The 24,794-nt window shown below is 44.8% G+C and overlaps 1 protein-coding gene across 4 annotated transcripts in view; it reads left to right on the forward strand.

Moving 5' to 3' along the window:
• The window catches only part of RNF20 (ring finger protein 20), a 151,433-nt gene that overhangs the window by 121,462 nt on the left and 5,177 nt on the right, over positions 1-24,794 (forward strand). For all 4 annotated transcript variants that reach the window (XM_069752718.1, XM_069752715.1, XM_069752714.1 and 1 more), the window contains exons 16-19: positions 3,239-3,451; positions 4,043-4,168; positions 20,301-20,441; positions 24,589-24,690. In XM_069752718.1, coding sequence (XP_069608819.1) covers positions 3,239-3,451; positions 4,043-4,168; positions 20,301-20,441; positions 24,589-24,690 — 582 coding nt within the window. The remainder of the gene's footprint in view (positions 1-3,238; positions 3,452-4,042; positions 4,169-20,300; positions 20,442-24,588; positions 24,691-24,794) is intronic.

Genomic DNA, 24,794 nt, shown 5'->3' on the forward strand with positions numbered 1-24,794 from the left:
CCTCATCAAGGCTCTGTCCTTTTCTCAGGCTCACGAAAGGCTGTCCATTGTTCTCGACACCTTAGCCCGTTTCGGGTGGCTGGTCAACCGGAAGTCATCTTTCTGGGCATGCTTTTCGACACTCGTCAGACCAGAGTCTTCCTTCCCAAGGACAAGAGATCCACTCTTTGTCGGGACATGCGCTTGCTCCAGGGTCCTCGGCCTCCCTCCCTCCGATCGGCCGTGAAGGTTCTGGGGAGGATGGTAGCTACATTGGAAGCGATTCCCTTCGCCCAATTTGATTCGCGACCCCTTCAGCAAGCCATTCTGTCTCAGTGGGACAGGTCTGTTTTCTCCCTGGATCGGCCGATCAGACTCTCTTCTCGGGTCAAGCGGTCTCTCAACTGGTGGTTGACGTCGCCTCTCATCTCCCAGGGCAAGTCCTTCCTTCCTTCCAGTTCACTGGCAGGTGGTGACAACGGACGCCAGCCTGCTTGGCTGGGGTGCGGTGTTTCGCCACCTGACGGTTCAGGGTCATTGGTCGTCGCAGGAGTCATCTCTGCCATTCAATGTCCTCGAAATTCGGGCCATCTTTCTGTCCCTCCGGATCCAGACGGACAACGCCACGGCTGTGGCATATGTCAACCATCAGGGGGGGACCCGGGGCTCCTTGGCCCTTGCCGGGGTATCCAAGATCCTCCTTTGGGCAGAGGCAACGGCTCCGGTGATATCCGCGGTGCATATCCCCGGCGTGGACAACTGGGCCGCCGACTTCCTCAGCCGCGAGGGTCTCGCTGCAGGAGAATGGTCCTTGCATCCGGAGGTCTTCCATCAGATTTGTCTTCGATGGGGGACTCCGGACGTGGATCTCACAGCGTCTCGAATGAACAGGAAGGTTCCGCAGTTCGTCTCCGGGTCTCGCGATCCTCTCGCAGTGGGCATCGATGCTCTGGCCATTCCTTGGTCACAGTTCAGGCTGCCCTACCTGTTCCCACCCCTTCCATTACTTCCCAAACTGTTGAAGAGGATCAAAGCGGAAGGAGTGCCGGTCATGCTGATCACCTCGGATTGGCCCAGAGCTTGGTTCGCGGAGCTTGTCAACCTTCTCGCGGACGCTCCCTGGCGCCTTCCAGACAGGCCCGATCTGCTGTCTCAGGGTCCGATCTGCCACCCGAATTCTCGGTCGCTCAGTTTAACGGCGTGGCTGTTGAGACCGCGGTTCTAACAGCGTCCGGCCTTTCGGACCGGGTGATTCACACCATGATTCAGGCTCGGAAGCCTTCCTCTTCCAGGATCTACTACCGTATCTGGAAGGCTTACTTCCGTTGGTGCGAGTTCAACCACGTTCCATCCATGTCCTTTTCCCTGCCTTCGCTTTTGGCCTTCCTTCAGGCAGGACTGGATTCGGGCCTGGCTCTTAGCTCCCTGAAGGGTCAGGTCTCTGCGCTTTCCATCCTCTTTCAGAAGACCTTAGCTTCTCGGCCACAGGTTAAGACCTTCCTTCAAGGAGTAGCCCACACTGTTCCACCGTACAGGGCCACTGTGGACTCATGGGATTTAAACCTGGTACTGGACGTTCTGAGGGTTTCTCCCTTCGAACCTCTTAGGGAGATTCCTCTATCAGTTTTATCTTGGAAGGTGACATTTCTTGTGGCCATCACGTCTATTCGCCGTGTTTCTGAGTTAGCGGCCCTGTCTTGCCGTCCTCCGTTTTTGGTCATTCACCAGGACAAGGTGGTCTTCCGGCCCCCACCTTCTTTTCTTCCTAAGGTGGTTTCCACCTTCCACCTCAATGAGGACATCGTTCTACCTTCCTTTTGTCCAGCTCCGACTCATCCTCTGGAGCGATCATTGAACAAGCTGGACCTTGTCAGGGTAGTGAGGATCTATCTGGATAGAACGTCCACTTTCCGGAAGACGGATTCTTTTTTCGTCATTCCTGATGGCATGCGCAGAGGCCAACCGGCTTCTAAAGCGACTATTGCTCGCTGGATCAGAATGGCAATTTTGGAGGCTTACCGGGTCAAGAACAGAGTGCCCCCTCCTGGGATTAAGGCTCACTCTACGCGGGCAGTCGGCACCTCCTGGGCGGTGCACCACAGGGCTTCCGCCCTACAGCTTTGCAAAGCGGCAACTTGGTCTTCCATCCACACGTTTGCCAAACTTTACAAGGTCCATACTTATGCTTCGGCGGGCGCCAGCCTAGACAGAAGGATCTTGCAGGCGGCAGTGGTGAGTCCTCTGACCTGATGGATGTCTGTTTTCCCGCCCTAGGGACTGCTTTGGGACGTCCCATTGTTCCTGTGTCCCCCAATGAGAGGCGATAAAGAAAACAGGATTTTTGGTTGCTTACCATAAAATCTGTTTCTTGGAGCCTCCATTGGGGGACACAGCTCCCTCCCAATGTTTCTGTTGTTATATGTTCTATGACTGTTCTCACGTTTGCAGTTCTCAAGTTTGTGGTTATGGTTTTTCAACCTTGTTCTTTTCTCCTACTGCTTTCTCACTAACTGAAGAGTATAATGCCAGTCGGTGGGGTGTACACTGCAGAGGAGGAGCTAACTTTTTTATTTGCATAGTGTCAGCCTCCTAGTGGCAGCAGCATACACCCATGGTTCCTGTGTCCCCCAATGGAGGCTCCAAGAAACAGATTTTACGGTAAGCAACCAAAAATCCTGTTTTAGTGGTCCTCTGTTGTCTTTAAAAATAAATAAATAAAATGAAAAGCAGAAACTTATTTCCTTTTTTTTTTTCCCACTCTTAAGGCTTTGTGCACACGTTGCGGATTTTTCGCGTTTTTTCGCTATAAAAACGCATACATTATGCATTCCATCATTTAGAATGCATTCCGCAATTTTTGTGCACATGATGCGTTTTTTTTCCGCAAAAAAAAAAAGCATTGCAGTAAAAAACGCATCATGTTCATTAATTTTGCGAATTTTTCGCGTTTTCCCGCTATTTAATGCATTGGGAAGCTCTGGAAAAAAACGTGAAAAAAATGCATCAAAAACGCACAAAAAACGCGTCAAACCCGCGAGATAAACACATGTGGATTTCTTGCAGAAAATGTCCGGTTTTGCTCAGGAAATTTCTGCAAGAAATCCTGAACGTGTGCGCATAACCTGAAACTGCATATTGTACAAAAATGTCACTCATTTATTTGTAATATTTTTTATTTTTATTGGTCCCATGATAATGTCCAAAATTATATTGGGAATTTTGTAGGATTTTAGTAAATATTTGTGTTTCCATCTGTCAGGAGGAGGAGGCTTTGCTGTCAGAAATGGACGTCACAGGCCAGGCATTTGAAGATATGCAGGAGCAGAATATACGTCTGATGCAGCAGCTGAGAGAGAAGGATGACGCCAACTTCAAGCTGATGTCCGAAAGAATAAAGTCCAATCAGATCCATAAACTACTCAAAGAAGAGAAGGAGGAACTGGCAGATCAACTGCTTACCCTGCGGACACAGGTACCATGTCTTTGGCTCCATCTTGCGCTCCTGAGCTAATCAACTCTATGCAATTCATATAACTTTTCTCATGATTGCTGAAAACAGATGTCATTCCTCGGAGTGGAGTAGGAGGAGTGGAGTGGGAGGAATGGGATGGGATTGGTGAAGTGGGGTGGGAGGAATGGAGTGGGGTGGGAGGAGTGTAGTGGGGTGGGAGGAATGGAGTGGGTGGAATGGAATGGGATTGGTGAAGTGGGGTAGGAGGAATGGGGTGGGAGGAGTGTAGTGGGGTGGGAGGAATGGAGGGGGTGTGGTGAGAGGAATGGGATGGGTGAAGTGGGTTAGGAGGGATGGGTGGAGTGGCGTGGGAGGAATGGAGGTGGGTGGGAGGAGTGGAGTGGGGTGGAAGGAGAGGGATAGAGTTGCATGGGAGGAGTGGGGTGGTGTGAGAGGAATGGAGTGGGGTGGGAGGAGAGGAATGGAGTGGAGTTGAGAGAGTTGATAGAGTTTAGTGGAGTTGAGAGTTTAGTGCAGTGGCGTGGGAGGGAGGAGTGGAGTGTTGTACCTGACCAGAGATGCATATTTAGACACATGTAACTTCCATTTCAGGTGGATGCTCAGCTACAGGTTCTCCGAAAACTAGAGGAAAAGGAGCATCTGTTGCAGGGAAGCATCACCACAGGAGAGAAGGAGCTAACTTTGCGCACACAAGCGCTAGATCTCAGTAAGCGAAAGGTAACAATGTTTTATTCACCTTATAGCTTCTTTCGCCCTTTAATGACCAGAACGTTTTTATTCTTTTCGTTTTTTGCTCCCTTGATACCAAGAGCCATAACATTTTCTTTTATTTGCTATTGACATAGTCACATGAGGGCTTGTTTTTTTGCGGGACAAGTTTTTATTATTATTATTTATATAGCACCATTGATTCCATGGTGCTGTACAGGAGAAGGGGTTACATACAAAATACAGATATCACTTACAGTAAGCAAATTAACAATTACAGACTGATACAGAGGGGTGAGGACCCTACCCATGCAGGCTTACATTCTACAGGATGTAGATTGCGAGTACGTTGTGCCGATAGTCTTTCTACACCTCTCTTTTTCCCGATAGATGGCCATGGGTCACCAAGGTACATTGGACTCCTGCTGAGAGCAGCAGCTCACACGCTTCCTGCCTGTGTGCTTTTGCCTGATCTATTGCCCTGCAATTCAAGATGCAAAAAATTGTAAACATGTAAAAAAATAAAATTACAAAATTAAAAAGCGAAAAAATACAAGTTCAAGAAAGATATATTTATTTGGTATCACTGCATCTGGAAACACCCAGCCTGCTGTTATACTAGTGAACCCCTTAAGTGACCAAAAATAGATTTAAAAAAATGAAGAAAAAAACCCACAACAAAAGGTGGAATATAATGTGATCAAAAAGTCAAATGTAAATAAAACTGGTATACCGTATATACTCGAGTATAAGCCAAGATTTTCAGCCCAAAATTTTGGGCTGAAAGTGCCCCTCTCGGCTTATACTCGAGTCAAGGTGGGTGGCAGGGTCGGCGGGTGAGGGGGTGAGGGCGCTGAGGTATACTTACCTAGTCCCAGCGATCCTCGCGCTGTCCCTGCCGTCCCACGGTCTTCTGTGCTGCAGCTTCTTCCCCTCTTCAGCAGTCACGTGGGACCGCTCATTACAGAAATGAATAAGCGGCTCCACCTCCCATAGGGGTGGAGCCGCGTATTCATTTCTCTAATCAGCGGTGCCGGTGACCGCTGATTAGAGAAAGAAGCTGCGGCACCGAAGACCAGGCAGAGGGACAGCGCGAGGATCGCCAGGACTAGGTAAGTATAGCATATTCACCTGTCCTCGTTCCAGCCGCCGAGCGTCGCTCCATCTTCCCGGCCGGCGCCTCCATCTTCCCGGCGTCTGCGCTCTGACTGTTCAGGCAGAGGGCGCGATGACGCATATAGTGTGCGCGGCGCCCTCTGCCTGATCAGTCAGTGCAGAGACGCCGGGAAGATGGAGGCGCCGGAACGAGACGCCGGGAGCTGCAATCAAGGGAGGTGAGTGTGTTTTTTTTTTTTTATTGCAGCAGCAGCAGCAGCAGCGGCGGCGGCAGAGATTTATGTGGAGCATCTATGGGGCACAATGAACGGTGCAGAGCACCGTATATGGCACATCTATGGGGCACAGTGAACGGTGCAGAGCACCGTATATGGCACATCTATGGGGCACAGTGAACGGTGCAGAGCACCGTATATGGCACAGCTATGGGGCACAATGAACGGTGCAGGGCACCGTATATGGCACATCTATGGGGCACAGTGAACGGTGCAGAGCACCGTATATGGCACATCTATGGGGCACAGTGAACGGTGCAGGGCACTATATATGGCACATCTATGGGGCACAGTGAACGGTGCAGAGCACCGTATATGGCACATCTATGGGGCACAGTGAACGGTGCAGAGCCCCGTATATGGCACATCTATGGGGCACAGTGAACGGTGCGGAGCACCGTATATGGCACATCTATGGGGCACAGTGAACGGTGCAGAGCCCCGTATATGGCACATCTATGGGGCACAGTGAACGGTGCGGAGCACCGTATATGGCACATCTATGGGGCACAGTGAACGGTGCAGAGCACCGTATATGGCACATCTATGGGGCACAGTGAACGGTGCGGAGCACCGTATATGGCACATCTATGGGGCACAGTGAACGGTGCGGAGCACCGTATATGGCACATCTATGGGGCACAGTGAACGGTGCAGAGCCCCGTATATGGCACATCTATGGGGCACAGTGAACGGTGCGGAGCACCGTATATGGCACATCTATGGGGCACAGTGAACGGTGCAGAGCACCGTATATGGCACATCTATGGGGCACAATGAACGGTGCAGAGCACCGTATATGGCACAGCTATGGGGAAATATGAACGGTGCAGAGCACTATACGGGGCACAGCTATGGGGAAATAATGATCTATTTTTATTTTTGAAATTCACCGGTAAATGCTGCATTTCCACCCTAGGCTTATACTCGAGTCAATAAGTTTTCCCAGTTTTTTGTGGCAAAATTAGGGGGGTCGGCTTATACTCGGGTTGGCTTATACTCCAGTATATACGGTACTTGAAAATGTCATCTTTTCCCGCAAAACAAGCTTCCATACAGCTCCAGCAGCAGAAAAAAAAGTTATAGCTCTCAGATTAGTGTTGGAAAAACAATTCTTTTATATGTAAAATTGTTTTTGTGTAAAAGCGGCAAAACATTTTAAAAAATCATATAAACGTGGTATCGCTGTAATCGTACTGATCTAAAGAGAAAAAATTAATGAATTGCTTGGTTTTGTTCATTCTGCCTCCCAGAAATCGGAATAGAAAGCAATAAAAATTTGATACTGAAAAAGGTACCAATAAAAACGTCAACTCGTCCTGCAAAAAATAAGCCATCACATGACTCTGTCAGCAGAAATATAGAAATTTAGAAAAATAAGCTCTCAAAATATGGTGATGCAGAAACTTTGTTTCGCAAAAAAGAAAAGTCTGTTTAGTGCGACAGCAGCCAAACGTAAAAAAATATAAATCTGTTATCGCTGTGTTCTCACCGACCTGAAGAATAATGTCACCTAATAATTTATACCGCACGAGGAACAGCATAAAGATAGATTAAATCAATTCTTGACCTGCTGTTGATTTGTTCATTCTGCCTCCCAAAGATCACAGTAAGGATTGGCTCACATTTATTCTGCGCTCTACACTTAGTGCTTACACCAGGGTTTGTGTGTAAATCTCTGAAATACGTGATTCAGTTCGAACCCCCGGCAGAAGATTCCCTATAATGAGGCAGATGGGCACTCTGGCCTTTGATCCAGCAGTGTCCATCTTTTTAGGCGTGCGTAAAAGCACGGTCGACCACAGTTTTGTACACCTCCGAAAAGGATACCACTGAACAGAGGCCAGATGGAGTTCAGAGTAACTCTGCTACCTCATTATAGTGATTGGATCCCTCGGGGGTTTCATCTGAATCGCATCATTCGGAGATTTAGATGGAAACCCAATATCAGCGTAGAACGCTGGATAAATGTGATCCAAAATGTTATATAAAATGTTCCCAATAAAAGCTTCAACTCAATCTGCAAATAAAGCAAGTTCCAACTCATGTTACTGGTAGCACAAGGGCTCTGGAAAAGCGCTATGGCTCCTCGCCCCCCAAAAGAAAACCAACAAATTCTCGCTGTGTGGCTAAGCAGTACTGTACAGCTACATATGAGGTATTGCCCCATTTATGAGAAATTGTGTGACAAATATTGATGTTACTTTTACCCATTTTTCCCATGTGAAAATGCATTTGTGGCAAAAATGTAATTATTTTTTTCCTCACCGTCCAATAGTATACATTTTTTGAAGGTATAAGTGGTGTAAATATGATCACTGCACCCCTAGATGAATTCATTGAGAGGTGTAGTTTGTAAAACGAGGTCAATTATGAGTGTTTCTGCTGTTCTGGCACCTTCGGGTCTTCCAATGTGACATGGCACCCACAAACCTGTCCAGCAAAATATGCACTACAATATGGCTCTATTTCCGTTCTGGGATTTGCATTGTGCCTCAAAAGTAGTTTTCAATCACATATGTGGTGTTGGAGCACTCAGGAGAAATTGCATAACAATTGTATAATTCATTTTGTCCTATTACCCCTTTTGAGAATTGAAACTTTGGGGCCAAGGCAACATTTGCATGGAAAAAATGGTAATTTTCCATTGACTAAGCACAATGTTCTACAATTCTGTAAATCGCCTGAGGGTTAAAAATGCTCTCTATAACCCTAGATTAATTCTGAAAGAGGTGAAGTTTCCAAGGTGGGCTCTTCTCCAATGTGACCTGGCAGTTGCAATCTATTTCAGACAAAATTGATCTCCAGAATTCAAATGATGCTTTTTGCCTTCCGAGCCTTGCCGTGCGCCCAAACAGTAGTTTGCCCCCACATATGATGGGTTATCTGGGTACTCGGGGTACATTGCACAACAAATTTTACAGTCCTTTTTTTTTTGTTACCGTTGTGAAAAGAGAAGTCTGGTGTTAAAGGAACGTTTATAGGAAAAATGTATTTTTTTTAAATTTTCACAGCTCAACATTATACAATTGGGGGTTCAAGGTGCTCACCACACATCTAGATAAATTCTACACAAGAGATATACGAGTCAAATAATTGCCAAGAGTACTACTAGCAAAACATATTTATTAGATTTTCACTGAAAATCATACATATCATATATGGTAGAAAATTGATAAAAGGATGTGACTGCATCCGTAGGTGCAAAAATCCAGGTACAGCCGACAGAAACACAATAAGTGATAAGTTACAATGCATACATAATATTGAGGTATACAGAGATGCAAATAGCCCATATGTATAGCAGACAAACAACAAAGGTAGGCGTTATATATACATAGTAGCCCTAACAATGCCCATATAGCTGCCACACATCAAGTGTAAATGGACCGCATTATGTAAAAAGACTAATTGGTAAGTAAAGAGTTAATTACCCATAGGTTACACAGTGTCCTGTCTGGCACCTGGATGAACCCCAACGCGCGTTTCGCGTGTACGTATTGCCGCTTCCTCAGGGGGCGTGCTCTCTATAACCCTAGATTAATTCTGAAAGAGGTGAAGTTTCCAAGGTGGGCTCTTCTCCAATGTGACCTGGCAGTTGCAATCTATTTCAGACAAAATTGATCTCCAGAATTCAAATGATGCTTTTTGCCTTCCGAGCCTTGCCGTGCGCCCAAACAGTAGTTTGCCCCCACATATGATGGGTTATCTGGGTACTCGGGGTACATTGCACAACAAATTTTACAGTCCTTTTTTTGTTGTTACCTTTGTGAAAAGTGAAGTCTGGTGTTAAAGGAACGTTTATAGGAAAAATGTATTTTTTTTTAATTTTCACAGCTCAACAAGGTGCTCACCACACATCTAGATAAATTCTTTGATGGGTATAATTTCCAAAATAAGTCACTTGTGGGGGGGTTTCACTGTTTAGAAACATTAGGCTCCTGAAATGCAGCATAGCGTCCGTTATCTATTTCAGGGTCACTGGTGTGTTGGCATGACAACGGAAGGTCTCCTTGAGACCTATATTGTCAGTGCCGGCATGCTGTGAGCGCCACCCAGTGGTCGGTGCTCAGTGAGTAATTCTGCCAATTAGAGGCGATCTGATCATCGCCTCTATATAGCAGAGCCAATGGGGTTATGGCAGCTTCTAGTCTCCCATGGAGGCTATTGAAGCATGCCAAAAGTGAAAAAAGAAATATTTTTAAAAATATTAAAAAAAATATATAAAAGTTCAAAACACCCCCCTTTCGCCCCATTCAAAATATAGCAATAAAAAAAATCAAACATACACACATCTGGCATCGCCGTGTTTAGAATCGCCCGATCTATCAATAAAAAAACCTGATCGCTAAACTGTGTAGCGAGAATAAAAGTCAAAACGCCAGAATTACGTTTTTTTGGTCGCCGCAACATTGCATTAAAATGCAATAACGGGTGAGCAAAAGATCGTATCTGCACCAAAATGGTATCATTAAAAACGTCAGCTCAGTGCGCAAAAAATAATAAGCCCTCACCTGACCCCAGATCACGAAAAATAGAGACGCTACAGGTATCGGAAAATGGCGCAATTTTTTTTTTTGGGGGGGAGGGGGGGTTTTCCACAACTTAGATAAAAAAAGAACCTAGACATATTTGGTATCTATGAACTCGTAATGACTAGTGATGAGCGAATATACTCGTTACTCGAGATTTCTTGAGCATGCTCGGCAGTCCTCTGAGTATTTTTTAGTGCTCGGAGTTTTATTCACTGCACTTTAATCATCGGGAGCACGTGGTTTCCCCAGCCCTGGATTTGGGCAGCTGGGACATTTTTCTGCCTCCTGCAAGTGGGATCACAGTGCGATCCCACTAGCCGCTGCCCCCCCTCCCCACATGCTACATTCCAACCATAGGATGCACCCACACTTTCCTCCCAAATTTGGAGGGAACAAGTGCATCTTATGGTCTGAAAAATACGGTAAATCATACAGCTTCGGCTCTAAAAACTAAAACTCCGAGCACTAAAAAATACTCGGAGGACCCCCGAGCATGCTCAAGAAATCTCGAGTAACGAGTATATTCGCTCATCACTAGTAATGACTCAGAGAATCATAATGGCAGGTCAGTTTTAGCACTTAGTGAAGCTAGTAAAAAAAAAAGGCAAACAAAAAAAAAAGTGTGGGATTGCACTTTTTTGCAATTTCACAGCACTTGGAATTTTTTTCCCATTTTCTAGTAAACGACATGGTAAAATCAATGATGTTGTTCAAAAGTACAACTCGTCCCACGAAAAAAAGCCCTTACATGGCCATATTGACGGAAAAATAAAAAAAATATGGCTCCGGGAAGAAGGAAAACGAAAACGCAAAACCGAAGAAAGCTCCGGGGGTTAAGGGGTTATGGGCTTAAAAATTAAAAGTTTAAAATTTTGGCCAAATTCCAATATTTTCCTAATACCGACTTAAATTTACCACTAACATGAAGCACAGTGTGTCACGAAAAAACACTGACTAAAAAATAAATAAAATAAAGAAACATCTTTTTCAAAATACAGAAAAGTATCTAAAAATTAGAATCATCCCTCTTTTCCAACATTAAAATTAAAGAAATAAGGGGCCTAGCCAAGACACTGGAGAGAGCAGACGTGCGGAGCCGAGCTCTCCCCGGCATCTAAACAAATACCGGGCTCCTGCCTTGAAAATGGCAGTTTTGAGCCTCGGTACAGCTGGAGGAGGCACCTTAGAGCCGGCAGGACGGATTTGAGCCCTCGCTTGTCCCGGGGCTAGGAGTCTGGAAGTGTGGCCCACATGTGGGCCTGAGGCGTCGGTGTGCTGTATGTGTCCGGACCGGTGGGACACCTGAATTAAACAGTCAGTGACTCACCCTCCGATCACTTACCGGGTGAGTGGAAGACGGTGAGGTGGGCTAATGGGAAGGCGCCTGGGGTTGATGGGCTACCCGCTGAGATCTATAAAGGTTTGGCAGAAGTGTTGATTCCTAGATTAAAAATGGTACTGGAGGAAGCTAGGTCCCGAGGGTGCTTGCCAGCCTCTATGAGAGAGGCCATAATAGTGATTATTCCAAAGGAGGATAAGGATTTGGGGAAACCGGAGTCATACCGCCCAATTTCTTTACTAACTATTGATGTCAAGCTTCTGGCTAAGGTGTTAGCTCTCCGTCTTTCTAGTGTCATTACGGGTCTGGTGCATCCGGACCAGTCTGGCTTTATGCCTGATAGGTCAACGGCGATTAACTTGCGGAGGTTATATGTAAATTTACAGGTGGAGTCTGACAACTGTGGTCGAAGAGTGATTGTGTCGTTAGATGCCCATAAGGCTTTTGACAGTGTTGAGTGGGGATATCTTTGGCAGGTGTTGGAATGTATGGGGTTTGGTCCGCAGTTTGTGGCCTGGATACAGCTGTTGTATTCATTACCGACGGCCAGAATTAGAGTGAACGGGGAACTGTCTCAACCTATAGAGCTGGCTAGAGGCACTAGGCAGGGATGCCCGCTTTCACCTCTCCTGTTTGCTTTAGCTGTAGAACCTCTTGCTGCTAAGATTCGGCAATCTGATAGGGTCCCTGGGTTTAGGTATGGGGAAGTTGAGGAAAAGATTGCGCTATACGCAGATGACGTTTTGCTGTTCCTGGCTGATCCGGATGATTCACTGAGAGGGGCCATTGAAATTGCTGAAAGATTTGGTACCGTATCAGGACTAACAATTAATTGGGGTAAATCGGTTCTCTTTAGGGTGGATGACGTAGGAGAGAATGTGAGTGAGGCTGTTGGGGATGAGAGGCTTAAGGTGGTATCTCAATTTAAATACCTTGGAATATGGATCTCGGTGCCAATTGTGGAGTTCCTACAGAGGAATTTGACTCCTGTTATGGGAGTACTCAAGGCGAAGGTAGATGCCTGGAATAAGCTACATCTATCGGTGGTCGTAGGGTTAACCTTATTAAAATGGTCCTGATGCCTAAAATTCTATATGTTCTACATAATGCGCCAATTTGGATCCCTCGGGGGAAGTTCCGGCAGATTAATGCTCTCTTTAGAAGTTTGATATGGGGGAGACACTATCCACGTATTAGCCTGGAGACGCTTCAGCGACCCAAGGAAGATGGTGGTTTGGCTTTGCCCAACCCTGAAATATATTTTCTTGCAGCCCAGAGTCAGCATTTGAAGGGCTGGGCGCGAGAGGCGTCATCCAGTGCAGTACAACACCTGATGGAAGGGGTGACAGGCCGACGACCGGTGGTTCAATGTTTGGAAGATGGCTCCTTGGGAGCTTTAGGGAAATTATATCCAACCCTGTTCCTGATTCGTAAATTATGGAACAGATTGAGGCAGATTCGGGGGGTTACAGGGCTGACTAAATTTACACCGATATGGTCTAACAATAATTTAAAGGAATTTGAGGCTCTGGGAGGACTGATGGAGTGGCAGACTAAAGGAATTTGCTTTGTACACCAGATAATCCAACAACGAGCATTAAAACCCTTCTCCCAATTGCAGGTAGAGTTTGGTCTGAGATCCACAGGGGAATATCAGTACAGGTCCTTCTCAAAAAATTAGCATATAGTGTTAAATTTCATTATTTACCATAATGTAATGATTACAATTAAACTTTCATATATTATAGATTCATTATCCACCAACTGAAATTTGTCAGGTCTTTTATTGTTTTAATACTGATGATTTTGGCATACAACTCCTGATAACCCAAAAAACCTGTCTCAATAAATTAGCATATTTCACCCATCCAATCAAATAAAAGTGTTTTTTAATAACAAACAAAAAAACCATCAAATAATAATGTTCAGTTATGCACTCAATACTTGGTCGGGAATCCTTTTGCAGAAATGACTGCTTCAATGCGGCGTGGCATGGAGGCAATCAGCCTGTGACACTGCTGAGATGTTATGGAGGCCCAGGATGCTTCAATAGCGGCCTTAAGCTCATCCAGAGTGTTGGGTCTTGCGTCTCTCAACTTTCTCTTCACAATATCCCACAGATTCTCTATGGGGTTCAGGTCAGGAGAGTTGGCAGGCCAATTGAGCACAGTAATACCATGGTCAGTAAACCATTTACCAGTGGTTTTGGCACTGTGAGCAGGTGCCAGGTCGTGCTGAAAAATGAAATCTTCATCTCCATAAAGCATTTCAGCCGATGGAAGCATGAAGTGCTCCAAAATCTCCTGATAGCTAGCTGCATTGACCCTGCCCTTGATGAAACACAGTGGACCAACACCAGCAGCTGACATGGCACCCCACACCATCACTGACTGTGGGTACTTGACACTGGACTTCAGGCATTTTGGCATTTCCTTCTCCCCAGTCTTCCTCCAGACTCTGGCACCTTGATTTCCGAATGACATGCAAAATTTGCTTTCATCAGAAAAAGTACTTGGGACCACTTAGCAACAGTCCAGTGCTGCTTCTCTGTAGCCCAGGTCAGGCGCCTCTGCCGCTGTTTATGGTTCAAAAGTGGCTTTACCTGGGGAATGCGGCACCTGTAGCCCATTTCCTGCACACGCCTGTGCACGGTGGCTCTGGATGTTTCCACACCAGACTCAGTCCTCTGCTTCCTCAGGTTCCCCAAGGTCTGGAATCGGTCCTTCTCCACAATCTTCCTCAGGGTCCGGTCTCCTCTTCTCGTTGTACAGCGTTTTCTGCCACATTGTTTCCTTCCAACAGACTTACCATTGAGGTGCCTTGATACAGCACTCTGGGAACAGCCTATTTGTTGAGAAATTTCTTTCTGGGTCTTACCCTCTTGCTTGAGGGTGTCAATGATGGCCTTCTTGACATCTGTCAGGTCGCTAGTCTTACCCATGATGGGGGTTTTGAGTAATGAACCAGGCAGGGAGTTTATAAAAGCCTCAGGTATCTTTTGCATGTGTTTAGAGTTAATTAGTTGATTCAGAAGATTAGGGTAATAGGTCGTTTAGAGAACCTTTTCTTGATATGCTAATTTATTGAGACAGGTTTTTTGGGTTATCAGGAGTTGTATGCCAAAATCATCAGTATTAAAACAATAAAAGACCTGACAAATTTCAGTTGGTGGATAATGAATCTATAATATATGAAAGTTTAATTGTAATCATTACATTATGGTAAATAATGAAATTTAACACTATATGCTAATTTTTTGAGAAGGACCTGTATGCGCAGATGAGACATGCCTTTGGAGCTCAAAATAAGAAAGCTGACATCAGGATTCAGGAGGATATAGTATTGGAGTATGTGTGTGGAGACGGGACTACAAGGGGAGTTATTTCCACCATATATAAGGACCTTATGCACACGTATCTGCTAGATTTCCCGATAAAGGCAAGAGCTAAATGGGAGAGGGACGTGGGGCCGATAGAGAATGAAACCTGGGAATCGGTGATGGAGTGGGTTCCGCGACTATCTTTGAGTGAACCATACAGGCTCTCGCAGCTATATATCTTGCACAGAGTATATAAATCTCCGGAAGTGCTACACAAAGCGGGGTTGCGTGCTAACTCTGAGTGCCCGAGGTGTGCGAGTGAGAATGCAGGAATATATCACATGATGTGGACGTGTCCTAGGCTGGCTGCTTTTTGGGTGGTGGTTTTGAGCCGGGTAGAAGGAGCGTATAAGTGTAGAGTTCCTAGAGATCCGATAATATGCTTGTTGGGATATGTGGAAGAAATTGGAGTAGACAACTCCTGGAAGATTGCAATCGCTAGGTTACTATTTATGGCTAGGAAAGTGATAGCACGGAATTGGATACAGGCAGAACCACCTGCGAGGAGGGAATTTCTCCAATATGTACAACATTGTCTAAAATTGGAAAAAGGGGTGTACAAAAAAAGGGGGAAAATAGAAATGTTTAATAAAATGTGGTCTCCATGGCTTGAGCTGGGTTGAAGAGTAATAAAAGTCGGGAATCTTTAAGACTCGGTTAGGGGTAAATTACTTGAGGCAGAGATGGTCTCAGGGGAGTGTAGATTGAGGATGAGCTGTCTTATGGGGGGGGGGGCGGTTGGGGATATGTTGGGGTTTATTAAAATAAGAAAATGTGTATGTAACATTGTAATGTAAATGGTAATCTGATGTTCTTCTTTTGTATATTGCTAATAAAAATCTATTTAAATTAAAAAAAAAAAAGAAGACGGTGAGGTGACTGAGGGAAGCGCTCGTGAGCTGGAGGTTGGAGAGGGGACCTCCTGGAGTCGTGTGGCTCTGGCTTGCCATGGCCATTTTTGGGATTTCCCTGGTGTGTGGTGGAGGAGAGATACTAGGCCATGGGCACAAGATTTGGAAGCTTCTAAGGAGAGTGGTTGGCTGATTGATTTGACTGTGGACGAGATACGGAGGGGGGGTGGGCTTGCAAACTGAGGGAGGTGATGAGGTCTGGACCCCCTCCCTCCCACCTCCTGTGCTGTTTGGGGTGTATTCGTATTCCTGATGCAGACAGGAGAACTTGGTCTGTGTGGTAAAATCTTCTATGCTTGTATTCTGCAGCACGTTACTGTCACCTACTGTTCTTTGTTGGAACTATTCTCGTTGCATATTCTACAGCAAAACTGAGTAGGGAAATTACTTTTTGACCCTCTAAATATTAATATCCGAAACCACGGACATTATCCTGTGACTACATACTGAATAGCCAGGTAAAAAACGTATTCTTATATCGCATGTATCTTTTGGGCACAGCGCTATGAGTCCTAGTAAGTCGCAATCTGCAGCTGAAAAACTAAAGCCCTATGCCAGAGGGAATCACTGGACAAAAACTTTGAGACCCTGTAATAAAGTATCTGAAGGAGAGACATCAATGATGCAAGGACCAGATGATATGGACTCAGAGCCCACTTTGAAGCAGGTATCTACACAACCCCTAACACAACCCCTAACTGCCATCCACAGTTGTACAGCCTCCCTAACTGGGAAAATTGAAGAGGTTAAAACTGATTTGGGATTCCTTCACAATATGTCAAGTCTGGGAGAGAAAGTTCGACAGGCGGAGGACAGAATCTCGAGTCTGGAGGAGCAATTGACCAAAAGATGGAAATGTGCACACAAAAAAATGATGATTTAGAGAATAGACTGAGGTGAAACAATATCCGTATAACTGGATTGCCTGAAAGGGCAGAAGGGAACAATCCCAGTGAATTTGTGGAAAAATGGATCTGCGATTTATTTCCAGGAGCTACCTTTTCTGCAGCATATGCGGTGGAGAGGGCACACCATGCACCTGGAGTGCTGAATCCCCAGGGGCTCCACCAAGACCCCTATTGGCCAGGTTCCTCAATTGGAAAGACAGGGACTATATCCTACAACTGGCATGGAAAGCTCAAGTAATTAAGCATGAAAATGGCACTGTAATGCTATTTTCTGGTTTTTCAGCCGACTTGCAGAAACAAGGATCTTCATTTATATCAATTAAGAGACGCTGAAAAGTTCCAATGGGATTTATTCAATGGCGTACTCAGCCAGGCTAAGGGTAATAGATGGGGACTAGTGATGAGCGAGTGTACTCATTGCTCGGGTGATCTCTGAGTATTTGTGAGTGCTAAGTGATTTACCGTAGTTTTCATCGCCTTAGCTGCATGATTTACGACTTCTGAACAGCCTGAATACATGTGGGGATTCCCTAACAAACAGGCAACCCCCACATGTACTCAGCCTGGCTAGCAGCCGTAAATCATGCAGCTGAGGCGAGGAAAACTAAATCTCCGAGCAGTCACAAATACTTGGAGACCACCCGAGCGTGCTCTGGGAAAACCCGAGCAACGAGTACACTCACTCATCACTAATGGTGAGGTTGCCTTGACCCCCTGACGAAGGCAATGGGCCAAAACGCGCGTTCGGGAGGCATGACATCCGGGAGTGTGAGACCCCACTATCTCTGTAATCATTGTTATACCTCTATGATCATTCCTATTTTTGACTAGATTTTCACTCATTTAGGTGGTCTCTCTCCTCCAGCTAATGGCAATGCTGTTCCAATGTACTTACATACTATGTTCACTGATTGTTTTTATCACCTTGGTTTGCAATGAGATCACTTGTTGCACTGTGTTTATTTTTCGTTACACATCAGCAGTAAGCACTTTACAGCAGATTACTGTTTACTTTGTGCATAAAAAAAGTTGTTTTTTAATCATTTAACTTTTTTAAATATTTTCCTTTTTAATCACAATTTTTTTGATTTTTTTACATTGTGAACTGCAATTTGTTTTGGCCTGACTATATCTCTGTATTCACTACTTATGGCCATTTTTTTCTTATGGGGATGCGCGGCCTTGTTTCTTGTGTTTTATCCTAATTAATAAAATATTATATTATTACTGTACAACTTCTTGGACTCTTTGGTAGCTTTTTTTCTTTTGTTTCCCCTTTGGCATTCTCCGATAGTTCGTGATACTGTCCTAGTCTTTTGTTTTATTTAGCTGGATAGGAACGTTACTTGAAACGCTGGATAGATAGTGGCAGGCTTACTAACGCAGAAGCTCATCTTCTACACTTCTTGGGTGGGAATACACCATGGGCAATACTAGAAGGATCATACAGACCCCCCACAAGGTTTACGATTTGCTCACAGCTTAGCGATACAGGTGTGGCCAGAGAGTAAATGTAGTGAACTGACCAAATGGGAGAGACTCGGATATGGGATAATCCTGAATTTCCGCACCACAAAAATCTACAAGACCCAGTTTGCTGGAAGCAGTATGGAATGACAACACTTAATCAGATTTTCGAAAATAAAATTTTATCATTTGATCAAATTTGTATAAAGTTTGGGACCCCTCATAGGGATTTTTATAGATACTTGCAAATGTGACATCCCATATTGCACCAGTTTCCATTTCCTAGGATGCGAATATCCAGATATCCATTGATGGGGGTGCTAACTAATCAAGGACCCACGGGCGTAATATCCTCCCTATACACCTTTCTACGAAACTCCAGAATTGCTTCTACTCAACTTGCTGTAGAGAGTAAATGGCGGCAATTAATTCCTTCTATCACTGGTGATCAGTGGCATGATGCCCTAGAGGCGCATACGATGGTGTCGCCGGCTGCAAATAATAAGTTAATTCAACTATATATACTAGATCAATCTTACCTGACCCCAATTAGACTAAATAAATGTCATAGGTGTGGGGAATCAGGAGAGGACTTCTGGCATCTTATTCGGAATTGTGGGATAATACAAAAATTCTGGAGTGAAGTGATAACTACATTAGAATGGATAATTGGAATACCAGTTGAATGTGGTCCAAATATATGTTGGGTATTATTGATGAGGAAATGTGGTTGCACTATGATAGAATATTTCTTAGGAAAGCTATATTTATTGCTAGGAAAGCAATAGTACTAAGATAGATGGGGGGGAAGCCTTCAAGCCTCCCCTGTTAAACAGTGGAAAAAATTAGTAAATGATATAATACCATATGAAAATATATTATATAGAAATAGAGGCTGTCCCCAGAAATTCCTTAAATTATGGGAGAGATCGTGTGACTCGCCCTTAACGCACTTATCCCCCAATGCCATGACTTTGTCAATCTCGCGTTATATACCCTGATATGAGACCCTTCAAACATATGAAATGTGTTACATGATCTAGGCAGATTGAAAGAGTGTACTTTTGATATGGCCCAAATCGGTATGTATTCTGAATTTTTTTGATAAAGGAAACTGTTTGCATTGTTCTGACCTTATACTAAGATATTATATCTCTGTAACTTTGTCCTGTGGAATCTTCTGGATCCTTAAGTCAAATCTATCAAAATAAAAATTAAACTGATAAATGTCATAACAAAAAAATGAAGCACCAGAATTGCAATTTTTCAGTTGCCGCAACACCTCAAAAAATTTCAATAAGAAGTGATCGAACCCCACTAACTAAAAACGTCAGATCTTCACATAAAAAATTCCACACTCGCACAGCTCCATCGACTGAAAAATTAATGTTACATGTCTTGGAAAATGGTGACATAAGCTAAAAAATGTTTTTATTAATGTATTTCTGATTTTTTTCACCACTTAACAAACTTGTATAGTTTTTATTTTCCATTTGTCGCAATAATTGTACTGACCTGGAGAATCACATTGCCAAGTTATTTTAACATGATGAAAGCTGTATAAACAAAACCCAAAAATATTTTTTTATAGTATTGTTTGTTTTTTTTTGTTCTCCTTTGCTGACTTTTTATTTACTTGGATTTTTCCCCGTTTTTAGCTTCAGTGGTAAGCTATATGGTCCCTTTCAAAAAGCTATAACTCATCCTGCAAAAAAAGTTATTGCCCTTTTGAAAAGAAGGGGAGGGGGGAAAAAAGAAAAACACAAAAGCGGAAAATTGCAATGTAGGCAAGGGGGTTAAATGTCTGTGAGAGACTGACAGCGGCATTTAAATAGTTAAACCATTGCAGTTGAAGTGTCCTCCAGTCATTGTAGTCACAGGCACACAATGGCCACAGCCGGCATCTGCTACATATGAGGCAGGTTCGGCTCCTGAGCCTGCTTTATATTCTCTTTAACCACTTATCATGAAAACGTTTGCCGTAGTCATTAACCAGTTAAGGAACGTTGAATAAGAGAAGTTGTGGAAGTCCAAGCATTCTGATGTCCACTGGTCACCCCATGTGCTCCGCGCTCCTGTCCCTTGTGTCTACTTTCCATGGATGTCCTCAATATGATTTCATTTTAGACGTCTGCTTTGGGGCATCATAGAGAATACAAGACTTTGCTTATCATTCTTTGTACGATTACCTCCTTCTTTCCTGATTATCAGGCAATGGAGGCCTCACAGCAAGCGGAGGAGCTTCGAGCTCAGCTGGAGCTGTCACAGAAGAAGTTGCAAGACCTTCGGGTGGAGATTATAGAAAACAGTGCGAGCCGTGAAAAAGATGCCTTCAACTACAAGAGAGCCCAGGTAAAGTGGAAATACATTGCTGTGTGACCGACGTTGAGTATTCACTAACACATGTCTGAGGTCTGTTCTGTCAATGGAAATCATCATATCCATTAAAAATGAGAAGAGGAGCTGGAAAAAAATTAAAATTAAGTATAATTATGCAATTAGAGGTGTTTTCCTAACTAAAGCTTTTATGGTATTTTCTCTCAGTGCATATTAGAAATGCCTACTGTAGTCACAGTATTTTGTGGAAATGCATATAATATCCAAAGTATATGCTGGAAATACTAGTAATATCCAAAGTGTATGCCAGAAATACCTGCAATATCCAAAGTATCTGCTGGAAATACTTGTAATATTCACAGTGTGTGTGCCCGGAATACCTGTAATATCCACAGTGTGTGTGTGTGTGTGTGTGTGTGTGTGTGTGTGTGTGCGCGCGCCCGGAATTCCTGTAATATCCGTAGTGTGTGTGTGCCTGGAATACCTGTAATATCCACAGTGTGTGTGCCTGGAATTCCTGTAATATCCACAGTGTGTGTGCCCGGAATACCTGTAATATCCACAGTGTGTGTGCCTGGAATTCCTGTAATATCCACAGTGTGTGTGCCCGGAATACCTGTAATATCCACAGTGTGTGTGCCTGGAATTCCTGCAATAGCCACAGTGTGTGTGCCCGGAATACCTGTAATAGCCACAGTGTGTGTGCCCGGAATACCTGTAATATCCACAGTGTGTGTGCCCGGAATACCTGTAATATCCACAGTGTGTGTGCCCGGAATACCTGTAATAGCCACAGTGTGTGTGCCCGGAATTCCTGTAATATCCATAGTGTGTGTGCCTGGAATTCCTGTAATATCCACAGTGTGTGTGCCCGGAATTCCTGTAATATCCACAGTGTGTGTGCCCGGAATACCTGTAATATCCACAGTGTGTGTGCCCGGAATTCCTGTAATATCCACAGTGTGTGTGCCCGAAATACCTGTAATAGCCACAGTGTGTGTGCCCGGAATTCCTGTAATATCCATAGTGTGTGTGCCCGGAATTCCTGTAATATCCACAGTGTGTGTGCCCGGAATACCTGTAATATCCACAGTGTGTGTGCCCGGAATACCTGTAATAGCCACAGTGTGTGTGCCCGGAATACCTGTAATAGCCACAGTGTGTGTGCCCGGAATTCCTGTAATATCCACAGTGTGTGTGCCCGGAATACCTGTAATATCCATAGTGTGTGTGCCCGGAATTCCTGTAATATCCACAGTGTGTGTGCCCGGAATTCCTGAAATATCCACAGTGTGTGTGCCGGGAATACCTGTAATATCCACAGTGTGTATGCCTGGAATTCCTGCAATAGCCACAGTGTGTGTGCCCGGAATACCTGTAATAGCCACAGTGTGTGTGCCCGGAATTCCTGTAGTATCCACAGTGTGTGTGCCTGGAATTCCTGTAATATCCACAGTGTGTGTGCCCGGAATACCTGTAATATCCACAGTGTGTGTGCCTGGAATTCCTGTAATATCCACAGTGTGTGTGCCTGGAATTCCTGTAATATCCACAGTGTGTGTGCCTGGAATTCCTGTAATATCCACAGTGTGTGTGCCCGGAATTCCTGTAATATCCACAGTGTGTGTGTGTGTGTGTGCGCGCGCCCGGAATTCCTGTAATATCCGTAGTGTGTGTGTGCCTGGAATACCTGTAATATCCACAGTGTGTGTGCCTGGAATTCCTGTAATATCCACAGTGTGTGTGCCCGGAATACCTGTAATATCCACAGTGTGTGTGCCTGGAATTCCTGTAATATCCACAGTGTGTGTGCCCGGAATACCTGTAATATCCACAGTGTGTGTGCCTGGAATTCCTGCAATAGCCACAGTGTGTGTGCCCGGAATACCTGTAATAGCCACAGTGTGTGTGCCCGGAATACCTGTAATATCCACAGTGTGTGTGCCCGGAATACCTGTAATATCCACAGTGTGTGTGCCCGGAATACCTGTAATAGCCACAGTGTGTGTGCCCGGAATTCCTGTAATATCCATAGTGTGTGTGCCTGGAATTCCTGTAATATCCACAGTGTGTGTGCCCGGAATTCCTGTAATATCCACAGTGTGTGTGCCCGGAATACCTGTAATATCCACAGTGTGTGTGCCCGGAATTCCTGTAATATCCACAGTGTGTGTGCCCGAAATACCTGTAATAGCCACAGTGTGTGTGCCCGGAATTCCTGTAATATCCATAGTGTGTGTGCCTGGAATTCCTGTAATATCCACAGTGTGTGTGCCCGGAATACCTGTAATATCCACAGTGTGTGTGCCCGGAATACCTGTAATAGCCACAGTGTGTGTGCCCGGAATACCTGTAATAGCCACAGTGTGTGTGCCCGGAATTCCTGTAATATCCACAGTGTGTGTGCCCGGAATACCTGTAATATCCATAGTGTGTGTGCCCGGAATTCCTGTAATATCCACAGTGTGTGTGCCCGGAATTCCTGAAATATCCACAGTGTGTGTGCCGGGAATACCTGTAATAGCCACAGTGTGTGTGCCCGGAATACCTGTAATAGCCACAGTGTGTGTGCCCGGAATTCCTGTAGTATCCACAGTGTGTGTGCCTGGAATTCCTGTAATATCCACAGTGTGTGTGCCCGGAATACCTGTAATATCCACAGTGTGTGTGCCTGGAATTCCTGTAATATCCACAGTGTGTGTGCCTGGAATTCCTGTAATATCCACAGTGTGTGTGCCCGGAATTCCTGTAATATCCATAGTGTGTGTGCCCGGAATACCTGTAATATCCATAGTGTGTGTGCCCGGAATACCTGTAATATCCATAGTGTGTTCCCGGAATACCAGTAATATCCTCCACAGTGTGTGCCGGAATACCTGTAATATCCACAGTGTTTGTGCCCGGAATTCCTGTAATATCCATAGTGTGTGTGCCCAGAATACCTGTAATAGCCACAGTGTGTGTGCCCGGAATTCCTGTAATATCCACATTGTGTGTATGTGCCCAGAATTCCTGTAATATCCATAGTGTGTGTGCCCGGAATACCTGTAATAGCCACAGTGTGTGTGCCCGAAATACCTGTAATATCCACATTGTGTGTATGTGCCCGGAATTCCTGTAATATCCATAGTGTGTGTGCCCGGAATACCTGTAATAGCCACAGTGTGTGTGCCCGGAATACCTGTAATAGCCACAGTGTGTGTGCCCGGAATACCTGTAATATCCACATTGTGTGTATGTGCCCGGAATTCCTGTAATATCCATAGTGTGTGTGCCCGGAATACCTGTAATATCCACATTGTGTGTATGTGCCCGGAATTCCTGTAATATCCACAGTAAATGTTCTGTAAATTGATATAAAGGACTTAACCGTATTTTCCTATTTTATACTGACCATGCTCACCGCAGAGTGACAAATGCATAGTGCATGTTGTTTGGTGCGTTTAAGCTTAAACTTGTTGCCTACCCGGAATATGCCCGGCGTATGCTGGGAATACCTGGAATATGCCGGCGTATGCCAGGAATACCTGGGATATGTGCGGTGTATGCCAGGAATACCTGGAATATGTGCGGCGTATGCCGGGAATACCTGTAATATGTGCGGCGTATGCCGGAAATACGTGGAATATGTGCGGCGTATGCCGGAAATATGTGGAATATGTGCGGCGTATGCAGGGAATACCTGGAATATGTGCGGCGTATGCCGGGAATACCTGGAATATGTGCGGCGTATGCCGGGAATACCTGGAATATGTGTGGCGTATGCTGGGAATACCTGGAATATGCCGGCGTATGCCAGGAATACCTGGGATATGTGCGGTGTATGCCAGGAATACCTGGAATATGCACGGCGTATGCCAGGAATACCCGGGATATGTGCGGCGTATTCCGGTTATACCAAGAATATGCGCTGCGTATGCCCGTAATACCCGGAATATGCACAGTGAATGCCAGGGATATGGCCACTGTGTCTTTTTTTGACATGCAGTTCTCTCCAGTGAATTCTATGGGAGCTAAATGAAAGTACTGCTTGTGAGGCTCCACATGTTCTGTGATATCAAGTCACAGTAAATGTACTAAGAACATAGCACGTTATTTAAATGTGTCTTCAATATTCAGTCCTATGCCTGGTTCAACTGTGAATCTGCTTGTTTTCTTGCAGGAGGATATCTCCCGTCTTCGGAAGAAACTGGAATCCACCAAGAAGCCTGATCTTGTACCAACCTGTGATAAGATTTTAATGGAAGAAATAAAAGAGTGCAAGGTAACAATAGGTTCGATGTGTTTACAGTGGACCTCTCCATACATACATACATACATACTGTGTGTAGGGAGAAATCGGCTATCTATTCACAGACCATTATCGTT

The sequence above is a fragment of the Ranitomeya imitator genome, chromosome 2 (assembly GCF_032444005.1).
Source record: "Ranitomeya imitator isolate aRanImi1 chromosome 2, aRanImi1.pri, whole genome shotgun sequence".
Taxonomy (NCBI): Eukaryota; Metazoa; Chordata; class Amphibia; order Anura; family Dendrobatidae; genus Ranitomeya; species Ranitomeya imitator.